At 41.7% G+C, this 14488-nt stretch overlaps 1 protein-coding gene across 8 annotated transcripts in view; it reads right to left on the bottom strand.

The window, feature by feature from the left end:
* Positions 1 to 5865: 5865 nt before the first annotated feature.
* The window catches only part of grb10b (growth factor receptor-bound protein 10b), a 46045-nt gene continuing 37422 nt past the window's right edge, over positions 5866 to 14488 (bottom strand). For all 8 annotated transcript variants that reach the window (XM_046847212.1, XM_046847217.1, XM_046847214.1 and 5 more), the window contains 11 exons: positions 12347 to 12462; positions 10757 to 10831; positions 10522 to 10659; positions 10123 to 10233; positions 9355 to 9453; positions 9193 to 9270; positions 8559 to 8675; positions 8408 to 8471; positions 8230 to 8317; positions 8027 to 8120; positions 5866 to 7611 (listed from right to left, as the gene is read on the bottom strand). In XM_046847212.1, coding sequence (XP_046703168.1) covers positions 7465 to 7611; positions 8027 to 8120; positions 8230 to 8317; positions 8408 to 8471; positions 8559 to 8675; positions 9193 to 9270; positions 9355 to 9453; positions 10123 to 10233; positions 10522 to 10659; positions 10757 to 10831; positions 12347 to 12462 — 1127 coding nt within the window. In that variant the 3' untranslated portion in view covers positions 5866 to 7464. The remainder of the gene's footprint in view (positions 7612 to 8026; positions 8121 to 8229; positions 8318 to 8407; positions 8472 to 8558; positions 8676 to 9192; positions 9271 to 9354; positions 9454 to 10122; positions 10234 to 10521; positions 10660 to 10756; positions 10832 to 12346; positions 12463 to 14488) is intronic.

The raw sequence follows: 14488 nt of genomic DNA, 5'->3' as shown, positions 1-14488 counted from the left end.
CTTGAGGATCCCCCCACAGGTGCTCAATAGGGTTCAGGTTTGGAGACATACTTGGCCACTTCATCAACTTCAGCTTCCTCAGCAAGACAGTTGTCATCCTGGTGGTGTGTTTGAGGTCATTATTATGTTGGAAAACTGCTGTTCGGTCCAGTTTTCTGAAGAGAGGCATCATGTTCTCCTTCAGAATGTCACAGGACATCCATGTTTCCCTCAATAACCCAGCTCCCCAGCACCAGCAGCACTCATGCAGCCCCAGACCATGATGATACCACCACCATGTTAGGCTGTAGGCAAGACACAGTTTTCTTTGGGCGTCGCCACACATACTGGACACCATCTGCGCCAGTTTATCTTCATCAGTCTCATCAGACCAAAAAATATTAATGCAAATGGCAAAAAAAAAAAAGGATTTTAAACATAAAAAAAAAGCAAGTTCACATTTAGAATTGTTTTTACCACTTTTTATTCCTATGCATTAAAAAAAAAAAAAGTTCTTTACAATGTGATGAATTCTGATGCTGTTTAAATTTTATAATTCAATAATTTCATTAAAAAAAATTTATGATTAATAATATTTTCAATATCGAATTGCCTTATATCTTTTTTTACACTTTTATTCGAATACTGTAAGAAATTTCTCTAATTTTCCTGTTTCAGTGCAGCAGCAAGATTTTCATTTATTGGTGTTAAAAAATGAACAAGACTCTGTTCTAGTATTTGCCTGCCACCTAGTGGCCACGTCTGAGGTTTACACCGACCACATGCAACCGTTTCCAAAAGCGTTAATTAAACAATATCAATAATAAATATAGCTGCAAGCAGCGATGGCGGGCCCTCGCACATTTGTGTATCACTATACGGTGCCCTCCAGAAAACAATGCACGGTGGGCAAGTGCATCAAGTGGGTAAATATCAGTGGACTATTTTATGTTGTTACTGACCCATTTGGGGACTGTAAGTAAAAGAAACCTCACATTTTAGACAAACGGGGGCGCTAGTGGGCCACTTAAAAGACACACCCTTGTCCGACAATTTTTGGACACACTTAACAGCCGACAAATGTGATGTATGTGTCAAATTTCGAGTTAATCTAAGCATGCCAAAAGCCTTAAATATGCCTAAAATAAAATGTAAGTTTGACGCGTTGCCATGAGAACAGCGTTCGAGATAACAAAAATCACTTTGCAAATTATCATCTACAATGTCTCGCCATCATGTTGATTACGTTTGGTGGCAATCGCATGAATATCCTGGAAGGAGTATTTAAAAGTTCACCACATGCAACTGTCAAAAAATCCACCTTTTGTGACTGACACACTTCCTGGCGCCTGTTGGTGGCGCTATGTCCGAGATTCACAATAGGCACATCGATGCGATCGGAATCCTTGGCCGAACATACACACTGCGTGTCATCCGAATAAGACATTTTTTGCATCATCTACAATGTCTCGGCATCATGTTCACCACTTCTGATGTCAATCGCATGAATTCCCTAGGAGGAGTATTTAAAAGTTCACCACATGCACTTTTGAAACCATCCAAAATGGCCGACTTCCTGTTGGGCGGAGCTAATAGGTTTGATTGTGAAAGTTGTTCGGGTCGATGAGATCTATATGCCTACCAACTCTCGTTCATGTGCATACATGTTTGCCTGATCTGTGCACCAATATTTGTTTTTACATTACAGGGGGCGCTACAGAGCCCTATTGCCACGCCTATGTTCCAGCCTTTGACTGGTCCTAATGGCAGACGATTTTCACGTCTGTGCCAAATCTCCGGTGTTTTCGAGCATGTTAAGGCACACAAAGTGCATGCCAAAGGCTTAAATATGGCTGAAATAAAAGTAAAGTTTGACGCGTTGCCATGGGAACGGTGTTTGAGATATCAAAAATCCCTTCACAATTTATCATCTACAATGTCTCGGCATCATGTTGACCACGTTTGGTGTCAATCGCATAAATATCCTGGAAGGAGTATTTAAAAGTTCACCACATGCAACTGTCAAAAAATCCACCTTTTGTGACTGACACACTTCCTGGCGCCTGTTGGTGGCGCTATGTCCAAGATTCACAATAGGCACATCGATGCGATCGGAATCCTTGGCCGAACATACACACCGCGTGTCGTCCGAATAAGACATTTTTTGCTTTAGATATTAAACACTTCCTGTTCTCCGACCGCCATAAATTTGTCGCCTCGCCATGGCAGCAGCGTTCGAGATATCAAAAATCCCTTCGCAATTTAGCAAGTCCAATGTCTCGCCATCATGTTCGCCACGTTTGATGTCAATCGCATAAAATCCCTAGGAGGAGTATTTAAAAGTTCACCGCATACACTTATAAAACAAACCAAAATGGCTGACTTCCTGTTGGGCGTAGCTCATAGTTTAGAGGGCGAAAGTTGTTCGGGTCGATGAGGTCTATATGCGTACCAACTCTCGTACATGTGCGAACATAATTGCCCGATCTGTGCACGAATGTTTGTTTTTTAATTACAGGGGGCGCTACAGAGCCCCCCTGCCACGCCTGTATACCAGCCTTTGTACGGCCCTAGTGACAAAGGACTCTGACGTGTGTGCCAAATTTCAAGAGTTTTCGAGTATGTTTGTTGAATTTTTATCTGGTAAATTTAGAGAAAGTTGTCTTTTTTTTTTTTTCTCAGTTTATTAGCAAGCGTTTGCATTTATTAGTAGCATATAAATGCACAACAGAATTCTTACAACTTAGTGTGATATTACTTACAGAGAGTAAAAGTACAGATGTTTTCAAAGACTCTGGGAAAAGTTAAAGTAAAGAAGTTTGGACTCGAACATGTACTTTTGTTAAAAAGTAGCCTTTATTACTTCCTGTTTTAGCATCGTTAAGCAAAAAAAAAAAAAAAAAAAAAAGCAGTAGACTAAACCATAATGGGGAAAAATCTGTAGTTTGTTTATGTCTTCAGTCACACTTTTGTCTCATTTAATTCACTAAAAAAAGACCCAGGAAACGTTTGTGTAAGTCCGCTAGTATTAAAGTTCCTCAACAAACTAGAATTAAATGTTGACCTAGTGTTAGAAAACACCACACAATACAAAAATACATATTTTAAACCGATCTACGTTTTGTTGTAGTACCAAGCGATTTCCTGACACCTAGTGGCCAATGCTTAGATTTACACCAGGAGGGTTTTGTTCCTACCAAATAGTCGTCTATTTAAAATCAAGATTAGACAGGTGAAATCAGACAAGGCTTCTGATTGGTTGGAATGAAAACTTTACAATTTACCCTTATGCAGAGCAACGTACTATTATTTCACATCTGAGCCGTTCTGGGTTTAGTGCCTTGCTCAAGAGCAATAACAGCTTTGTGGTGATGGGATTTAAACTCACAACCTTCCAATCCAATAAGCAAAACTGAGCCACCACTTCCGTGTGATGCCAAAATTTCCTATAGACACACTGATGTGTTGGAAAATGTATTGAGTAGAACTTTTGTGTGGGGTGGTGCTGGGGGCAATACCAAGCTGTTATTTTGTCAGGTGAATCATTTTATCAAAAACGTTTGCACCATGGAACGGTAGTTCACTATTGGGTTTCGATTGGGGTTCATGGCTTCCTGAAACCTTGACGACTTCGAGTGATCGCCACACTTATTGCCGCCAGTAATCGCTGTCTGTTGGTCCACAGGACTCGATCCTCGGTCCTACACAATTAAGTGCACTTTAACAATAGATGGGGTTCTCCACAATCCGAAGCCCATGAACCTCCGTGTTCTTTGTCCTGTCAGAATCATGATAGAAATATGGTCTAATTCACCCTGAGAACATCCACCACAAATCACACGCTCATCGAAAGCAATCGCGAGTTTAACGCGAGACATCGCCGAATCCTTCGCTGCCGAATCTCGCCGCTTCCTAAGACAACACAAGCCCAGGCAAAAGTTATAGCAATGTATTAATGTTTTATTCTACTTCCAATAAACAGAATAAACCAGAGGCTTATTTGTACAAAAATACCTGAAATGTTACAGTTAGCATTTGTAAGCGATTCAGCGATTTACAAAGACCAAAGCAAAGCACAAAAAAAAAAAAAAAGTTTTTTTCTTGCTTTTTGTTTTTTAATTCCCTGAAAAAAAAAACATTTATGGATATATCTATACGTATGTACAGTTACATTATTATTTTTTTGACAGAAGCGAAGACACGTGTAGTTGTAGCTATAGGAACGGGTTTATTGCAGGTCAGAAGGTTTTTTTTTTTCTCGGATCAGATTAAGACAGAAACGATTATATACATGAAATCCAGGAAAATGGAGACAAAGATGGACGTCTGAGGCAACCTGCTGAATTTGACGCTAAAGCTAAAACCAAGACGAAGCTAATATTCGAGCGCTGTTTCGCGTCCATGTCGCCAACGCTAAAAAACTCCACATGCGTTTAAGAAAAAAAGACTAGAAAGTAGAAAGTCTAGAAAGTTCTAGAAAAGGCACCAGTTTTAAGGAACCGGGCCTCATCAGGCTCCACGTCAACCCTGAGCAAACCCAGTTACATTCAATTCTTTTAAATATTTATATATATAAAAAAAAAATAATAATTCATTCGCTGATAGACTCTAGAAACATTTCACACACACACACACACACACACACACACACACACACACACTGGAAATGATTCACAACACCCGCGTAATAAGGCTAGGCTAGCATTTCCAAACTGTGTTCCGTGGAGAAAAAAAAAAAAAAAAAGTTAGCGTGACAAAAACGTTCAGTTTCTTCTTTTTGTAATTTTTTTCTTTAGCTTAAGTTTAAACCAACAGCGTTCAAGTTTAAACCACCCTGAAATTGGAGAAACCGAATAAAACCTTATATTTACACTTTATTTAAAAAAGAAAAAAAAAAAAAAGAAAAAAAGAAATTCCCCAAAAACATTTCTTCATTTTTTTTTTTTTTAGCTAACTTGGGGAGGAAAAAAAAAAAAAACATAGTGATTGGAAACCTAAAATACAGTGTCACGAACACTCATGTCTCAAAAAGAAAAAAGAAATAATAATAATAATAATAATAACTAAAAAAAAATATCAAAAGTCAAACTGTGATACGAACACTGTCAGGGGGATCGAGTTTTTTTCTGCCTCAAACAACAGTAAAAAATACCACTTTTCCCCTCCCTTTCCTTTTCAGTGATTTCCCAATGTTTTAATTTTTTACGAAAGCTTGTTTATTCCTTTAACAACAACCAGGAGGCGCTAAAATCTTAAAATAAAATGGAGCAAAAACAGAGAAAATCCGACCAAAAATCCATTCATTTTTGACTTCACGTCACGAGTTCAAGGGTCAGTCACGAGTCACATCTGTACTGCGTCCACCTGAAATGTAAATGGTCCTCAAGGTCCTGAAATTCTTTATTAGCAATGCGAAAGATACAAAAAAAATAATAAAATGCACCTTGAGGTGGATAAGTAAAGACGGGGATCAGTTCTGAGTGTCTGATTGATTAGTGAATGTTGTGACGTCTCTAAACTCTACCAGGATCCTCCAAACAAATCAATAGCTACACTAGACCTTCTTCAAACTGTTCCACAAATCGTGTAAGAGATCCAGCATGATAATGAGCAAAGCCAGCTTCATGGAAGATGTGGAAGGATCATGAACGGCCTGCTGTAAAGCGCCGACCCTCAAATCAGTACGAGACTTTAATCACACCTTTCTTATGGATGAACGAATCTCCACAAAATATAGTGAAACAACTTCTCAGAGGAGTGGAGCTCGTACGAACAGTGAACAGACTAAATGTTCAATGGGATGAAGATTCACATGGCAGTCTGATTTCTTGGGAATCCACCAACATTTGACCATAAAGCATCATTAATATGAAACAAAACCCCTGCTGATTTAGTGGCGTTTTATTTGGCAGGATGTCGCATTTCTCGTCTCGTCTCCTTCTCAATCGTTCGGCAAAACAAAAATCCCAGCAATTCGCATGAATACAATTGTGCAAAATTCAGACAAAACCATTTGCAGTCCGTTCCGGGAATCCAGGAATCCAGGAAGCGAAATACGGTGACGACGCCGGATGCCGAAAAACGTTTGTATTTCTGAACAGGAAGGTGATGATAACAAGACCAAAACATATCGTGAAGCAATACAGCAGATTCTGGTGGAGAGCGCAAATAAAACATGGGTTTTAGTGTAACAAATTTCAACTAATACAATGAGGCTCAATAAAAAAAAACCAAAAAAAGAGAGAGAGAGAAAGTGTGGAAGAGCAGTAAAGAACAGCGCCGAGAAGTTTCAAGTTCAGATCCAGGTCAAAAATAAATAGATCCACGGAAACAACACTTAAAAATTGATTGCATCGTTTGCATTCGAAATCTGCGTATTAGTGATCGCGTAAATCCCCGTTAGCTTTATATGTTATTGAGTAAATGAATAAAGATGGCTTTTCTGTGAAAAGTCAGATAGCGTCCGTACGTCGTGCTACTACTGGATGGAGCCCCGGTTGTTTCTGGAGGCTTCACAGTGCACCGTCCTATTGATCTACCGACACACCTCTCTCACATCTCTCTATTTAAAAAATAAAAATAAAAAAATGCATCCGTTATAACGGAGCTCCCTGCAGTTTGCCATTGTTCAGGGTGATCATAGTGGTTATTTTTCCACTGATACATTGTTATTTCCCAATTTTCTTCCGCTTTGAAGCGAATGGTGGCAGTAGTGAAGCTGATCCAAGCACCCACATCAGGCTGTGTTACCCTGGACGGCCAGCAGAGGGCGCTTCCAAAGTTTTAACGATGTCTTAAGGGGTGATGGAGCATTTGGACATTAGCTGAGGATTTACAGTGAAACAGAGTCAAAACAGAGTGCAAACGGGGAACCGTGTCGAGTGGACAGTAATCCAAAGAGAGCTTATAAACTATACATATATGTGGTGTAACATTCATTTCATCCAGATGGAGAATGCAGGAGAAAGAGGCGTATCTTAGGGCGAAACGGACGCTTTCTTTCACAAACCAAGTCCAAAGTCTCCGTTCCAGTCCTGCGCTTTGGCCTCCTATCGTTCCACAGCTCCACCTACGAAGACAGGAGGACTCTCGGGTTTCTGACTACACCGTGTTTACCTCAGCTGTTTCCTGTGCTTTAAAGTCAAGCTAGATTAAGTCTTCCACTGTCTACATGTCCTAGAGGTCTCAACACAATTCCTTCCCTCGATGATGGTCTACCTTCCATCGTCCAGGAGATGTTTCCAATACAAGGATGGTCAGATCATCAAAAACGACCCCCTTCGAAAGCTTCTTGTTAGCTTGATCACAGCCCTGGGGGTGCTCGGAGATCCTCCGGAAATCGTATAGGAATGTCTGTAGAGAACTTTGTCGGTGGACACTTGCACATCATCGAACCAGGTGAAACGTCGTCTGGTTTTGCAAAGAACCCATGGTAGTCTGTTGGAGAAAAAATGGGGTGGGGTGTGGGTGATTGGGGTGGACGGGTCATAAGGCCACCATGGTGCAGGGGTGCTTAAGCTTGCAAGGCAGGACCCCTCGGTTAAGCTGGTAGAACTCCACCAGCTGGATCAGGTCCGTAAATTTGGTGGTGCCATCGTCAAGGCTGAAGAACATATGACCGTCCTCTTCACACTAAAGTCGCCAGAAAAACGACAAAAAAAGTGTCAAAATATATGAACTTTGACAGTGTATGGACAAACATGTTGGGACACCTGACGCTTCCATCCATATGAGCATTCTTCTCCAAACTGAGCGCAAACTTGAACTAGGAGGCCCAAAAAACCTGTTCCAGCATGAAATCTTTTCCAGCTCCATTAAGATCTGCTCTACATGGTGTGGAAAACCCTATTAAACAACCTTTCGGATAAATGTTTTCATGCTGGAACCTTCTACCGAATCTCCATCTCAATCTAGTAAACCATCTTTCCCAAAAGAGTAGCAGCAAATCTGGAATGGGATGTTCGCACAAAGCGGTCTGGTGTCCACAAACGATTGCCTGAAACTGAAAAGACCTTGAAGTTGTCGCATGCGCTGTATTGTGGCTTACCGGTAAAATTTGAAAGTGTTTGATCTTCTGGTGGTGACACATGGTGAGCACGAAGGCTTTTGGGTTGCTCTGGCTGTCCCTCAAGAGAAACAGTCTGAACCCCGACAAGAGAAAGACAATAAATTCAAAAGAAAAATAAAGAGATTCCTTATTTGAGGATTTCCTTCTTTTTAATTGATTTGAATAGAAATGCGATAATCTACCCGTCCACTTGTCCCTGTTGGTGCACCATCCTGTGCGACTCCTCCCTTGTGATTCGGCCGTGAAACCAAAGCTGAGTTTTGTGTATCACTGAAGGAAGAGAAAGAAAAAAAACGTTGCGGCACAGTATTTCTAAAGATAGTTTGTTCATACATTAAATAAAATGAATAAACCACTGACCTCCACTTAACGATGAGGAGTGGAGTGGACTGGGGCTCCCCAAAGGGTTCATGCGACTTCTTTTCTGTGACCAAAAAAGTTGAGATAAATTTAGATCCTGACACAAACCTGCACCGAGTCCTCTGATAAACCCCTTGATATTGATGCTCACCCTCCAGGCATGGGCCTCCTCCAGAGCGGCACTCTGAGCTTCCACAGGATTGTCGATCACCCTGCCTATTGTCCCTGAGAAATCCATGGCTACTAAAGAGTTCTCTGATACACTCCTCTGTGGGGGAGACGAAGGGAAGCAGCTTTTTAGAAATCTGGAAATCTCTGGGTCAAGGAAAAACTCTCCAAGATGAAATGAGGAAAGAACCGTGAGAGGAACCTGACTTAAAATGGAACCATCTACTACAGTGGCCTAGTATTTGGGCATAAGTGTTTCCATGTGGTATCATCCACAGCAGAAGGTGCTACATACGTTCAGAAAGCTCCGAACAGGACTTTCTTTCTAAGCAACACAGGATATTCCTTTACAAGTCCAACACCAAGCTATTAGAGAACATTGCTGAAGGAACAAGATGTCCTTCACCATCAGTCCCACTGGTACACCAAGCAAAGCCCAAGCTCATTCACAAAACTGGAATATATTATTAAAATAAGGAAGGTTCTCAAAAGTGTGGGGCGCCCCATAGTGGGGGATAAAGACATGACAGTTGGGGTGCAACGAACGGCGGGATTTATACTTTTTTTTTTTTTACCGTGTTCTTCATTAATCTTCATTAATCTTCATTAAAACTTACCATTGGAGCCGGGAAGTGCGAGAGCAACGCTTTCCTCTGCCGTGGGACTTTATAGTTCTGATAAAGTAGAATTCCGTACTGGAGGGAGAAAGAGACGAAAGGTTTGTGCTTTGTTCAATTCTTAGAGTGTCGGTGAAGTTCCGGAAGCGTAGCACGACGTACCTTAAACAATCTGAAGGCCGTCATCCAGCACGTTCTGCTCTGTTCGTCTTCCGCACACAACATCCTCAGTTCTTTCTGCTCGCTCCGGACCTTGTTGGGCTGAACAACACGAGAAATTTGTGTTAGCGATTCCAAGCTCAATAAAATGAGAAATAAACCGAAAGTGCCAGTAAAGAGCAATCATCGAAAGGGAAAGGACGCGAGACACGTTCATGTCCGGTAGCGGTGGGCTGCGGTCGTTTGCACTTATTAAGGAATTTGTTTTGGGGACAGAAGTTTCCAGTGACACATTTTTATAAAAGATAAATAAAAAAAATTAAATTAAATAAACAATTAAAAATTTATTTGCATATCCTAGTTACTAGCCATGTTATAGCACTCCCTGGAGGACAAAGGGTTAAGGACCCTGCTCAAGGGTCCCTAGAAGGCTGGCTTGGTGATACCGGGGTTTGAACCCGCAAACGCCGGATCAGTAACCCAGATTCTTAACTACCACTTAATACAAACCAAATTATATGGAAACTTGTCATTGGTTCAAATACACATTTACACAGTGGCTTTGCACGAAGCTTGATTCATAAGAGTTAACCTGTAAAAACTGCGTTGGCTCAGGTATTGGGTGCTTTCCCAAAAACACTCTAGCAAACTGACAGCAAAGAGAGAAGCCCATGCCAAGATGTTTATTTATTTTTTTAGCGCGTGACTCATATTTACAGCATGCGATGGCTTTTCCCCAAAAGGCTGATGGGAAGCGTGGCGTCATCGTACCTTTATACAAAACTCGTACTCTGTCGGCGCGTTGTGAAGCTTCTTGCCTGCGATTACGGTAAAGATGTTGCTGTCCTCGAGGTCCGCTAGTAACTGCAAATGCCTCGGCTCCTGCACAAGGTCAGATCAGTTTATAATGCTGCATAAGAAAAATAATGCTTCGTTAAAACTAAATATTTACGTCATCAGAAGGAACTGAATGGTCTGGTTTACCACAAAACATGAGTAAAAAATGGTCTGAACAAGCAAGCGAGCAGATTCAACCTCTAGGTCGTGGTTAAATTCAAGCGAATGTTCACCAAAGGTTTCAATGATAACAGGTTTTCTGATTGTCCCATTTACTGACCAATCAAATTCTAGATGGTACGGACCGATGAGGAGCGCGAAGAACGTTCATACCTTTGACGTTCCTTTCGTTGAGTAGTACAATCCTGAGCGCCTCAAAAACACATATAGCTTTTTCCACGACTTCCTGCACGTCTCTTTCACATGAAGGTAACCCTGGATTTCGGGACAGCTGCTGGAGTTTAAGAAGTTCTGGAGAATGAAGGAGGAACGAGAAGCACAGCTTGAGCACGAGGGTTTAACGGGACGAATGTAATAAGGAAGACGTGACTGGACTTCCTAGTTATACCTGCAACAGCTGAGATGGAGGAATGGTCCCGTTGCTTTCTTGACACCAGGCCACCATCTGCTCCGGAAAGAAGTTCTGTTGACAGAGCAGAGATTTTTCAGCTATACAAAAGGTGTAACAGAGAAAAAATGTAAATAAAGAAAAAACACATGATTCGAAGAGGTAACCCCAAGAGATAGGACTTTACAATGTATGGACACCAAACACAAAGTCTCACAGTAAGGTGTTTGGCCAATTAGCAAAACTCCCGTAAACTGTTCTGGAGAGAGGAGTACCATTCTTTCAAAAGGTACTTGACAAAGCAGTATGAAAACGATGGAGTGCCCCGTCGAACAGCTTTCAGTGGGGGTCAGGATTTAGGGGGGACCATAACACGGTTTGCATCAAAACACTCAGTGAGCCCTCATACCCTGTGGACGGGGCAGGATCATCCTGGAAAAGCCCACACCGATGAGCTTCATAGTGTGTCTCCTACTGAAGACCTTTTGGTATAGTGAGTTCTAAAGTTCTAAGGTACCAAAGTCTATATATTCCAGTGATTCCAGTGGTAAATCTAGACTTTTCTACCCCAAACCACAGACATTCGCAAACCAAATGCCTACTCTGAAGTGTAATATCCCTTTAGTGGTTATTGGGAAAACGCCAGGATCTCAATGATACAGTCCATGCAGGAGGTAACCATCTGTCATTTAACTGTCATACTTGCAAGACGCTTGAGAGAATTCTCCAAGGTGCAGGTGACCAGAGGGTGTTTTCTGAGTATCTCGTTGGTCAAGATGGTGGACTTCTAACCGGAAGCTCCAATTGGTGGACCCTGGATCAAGACATTTAACCTTTAACTGCTCAGTTGTATTAACTAGATAAGTAACCTTGGAAATGGGCATAATTTGGTACAGATTCTTTTTATAATAAATGGTATCTCCTTTTTGACTCAACCCAACTCCCCAGGTCCAGAAATGATAGGAATTCACAGAAGTTTCATTTGAATAAAGATTAAAATGGAGCAAGTGGCAACATGGAGCTTGAAGAGAAACTTCCAACCTTCAGGTTTGGACAAGAAGCTCTTCTTTGCAGGCATGCGTCATGATCAGATAACGTCGGTTGTGAGCAAATCAGATTTGTAGGGAGATTTGTCATCTAAAGCTCATTTTGAAGGCAGAGGCACTTTATTGATGTGCCACACATTTGCAGTAGATGCTGCCTAATTCCCATTTGAATTTACATCTACGTCGGACTCGTATGAATCCAAAAAACAATCCATTTTTATCCCTTGATGTAGCTGAGGCTGAGGAACTGTCCAAGTCAGAATTCAGGGAATCTTCCAGTCCAATCCCATGGAAAGCATACCTTCTCATATCTGCTTCATGCATTGTCTTCCTGGAACAGGTATGGGTCTCCTAATTCAAGTGTTGGGAAAATTTTAAAGACGTCTGATAAAATTGTGTCTCCAATATAAAAAAGTTTGGGGAAGCAGAAGATCTGGGTGGAAACATCTAAACTATAAGACAACGATTCTTGAAGCATAAAACATCTAAAAACAGAACATCATTCAAAATGTCAACAGTATGACTGAGCTAAGGATGAGCTTACCAGAGGATTTTTGAAGAATTCATATTTGGCATAGTTCTTTCTGAAGACAATCTTGCTCTCGCTAGTCATAGACGCCTGCACTTGAACGACAAGCTCGTGGTCTTCTAAGCATCTCTCTGTGGGCAGAAGCAGAAAGTCAAACAAGGGCTAAACTGTCCAACACGTTTCCATAATTACTTGCCGCTCCGTGGAAGTCACACCCGCGAGTAACGACAAGTGCATATTTGCGAACGAAGGCCTCGAATGTACTCATATTTGCGCTCGCCATGATATCATCGTCTGCTTGCCTTCCCCTCAGGTCAAAGCGAAAAATAAACACGCCGCTCGCGTAATGAAAAGCGAGTTTGTCTGAAAGACAGGAACCACCCCCAGCTTCCCTCCTCCTTCCTCCAGTGGAGTCTTAGCTTAGGTTTGACCTCGTATCCTCTCAACAGGCTTTAAAACAGACTTTGGACAGAGGTGGGATTAATAAAGCAGACAATATTTGGGTCCAGAACTGGAATTCTGTCCGGAAAGAATGCACCAGATTGGTGGAAAAAGGTGTCTCTCATACACCAAATCAAGCAAGTGCTTTTGTAAGCTCCAGGAAATGCTCCAATGGTACGTTATTCAGGTGTGTTATTGAGGTCCTGGCACAAGTAGAGCTCACGTACATATCATGGTCATTAAAACCAGACGTACCACCGACAGATTACCATCAGACATACGACGGACAAAAATACCACTGACAGAACTACCACCAGACGTAGCACCGACAGATTACCATCAGATGTATCACCATAAGAAATAGCACCAGACATACCACCAAAAGAAATACCACAAACAAAAATACCACAAGACATAAGAAAAAAAAAAAAAACAGACAGATTACCACCAGACGCAAGACCAAAAGATGTACCGCAAAAAGAAATATCACCAGACACACCAGCAATAACAATACCACCAGGCGTAGCACTAAAAGAAACACCACTAGACGTACCACCAACAGATTACCACCAGACGTATCACCAACAAAAATACCACAAGACATACCAAAAAATAAATACCACAGACAGATTACTACCAGGCGTACCACCAAAAGATGTACCGCAAAAGAACAGACACACCAGCAATAACAATACCACCAGACGTAGCACTAAAAGAAACACCACTAGACGTACCACCAACAGATTTCCACCAGACGTATCACCAACAAAAATACCACAGGACATACCAAAAAAATAAATACCACAGACAGATTACTACCAGACGTACCACCAAAAGATGTACCGCAAAAAGAACAGACACACCAGCAATGACAATACCACCAGACGTACCACTAAAAGAAATACCACTAGACGTACCATCAACAGATTAACACCAGATGTACCACCAAAAGAAATACCACCAGACACATCAGCAATAAAAATACCACTAGAGGTACCACCAAAAGAAATACCACCAGACATACCCCCAGACGTGGCATGTCTGGACGTACAATGTCGCTTGAACAGTACTTCAGTCTCTTGAATATTTTATTCTCCTGCCATCACAACATCCTCCACATGCCTTGTTGTCGTCTGTTACCTCGTCCTAAAGCCAATCATGAGAAATCAGGTGAATTATACCTGATGTGAAATGCGGCTCTGGTACGGTATGGCTCTATAATCCGGAGCTGGGCACTGCGGGAGGATGACGTCATGCATTCAGCACTCTTTCGGCACGGCACGATGGCGCTTGTGCTCGGAATATCAAATCAGGGAAATCTCGCAGGACGGTGACGCAAAAACAAAGAGCGTCGCTTAAACAGCAGGAAGCGATGGGAGACTTTTTAGAGTCAAATAATTAGTGAGGCGCGAGAAAGGTTCCCGACGGTCGCCGGGGTCCGAGTCCGGTCTTTTTTTTGGAATCGATTATAAACACAGACGTCAAAAAAGCATAACAGTCGTATAGAAACTGAATGAAACGACAAAAAATCTGAATAATGGAACCCAGAGAAAGTAAAAGATAGGAAGACTGAGATCCGCCCACCTTTGCAGAGCAACAGACAGACAGACCGGCAGAAAGACAGACAGACAAACCAGCAGACGAAACCTTTCCACTAGTCTAGAGCGTTTTACTTGTAACATCACCTCACTCTTACCGACGCTTACTCATGCGCAT

This window comes from Silurus meridionalis, chromosome 4 (assembly GCF_014805685.1).
Source record: "Silurus meridionalis isolate SWU-2019-XX chromosome 4, ASM1480568v1, whole genome shotgun sequence".
In the NCBI taxonomy this organism is placed as follows: domain Eukaryota; kingdom Metazoa; phylum Chordata; class Actinopteri; order Siluriformes; family Siluridae; genus Silurus; species Silurus meridionalis.
The sequence above is the reverse complement of the archived record's forward strand: the minus strand, read 5'-3'. Positions and strand labels throughout refer to the sequence as shown.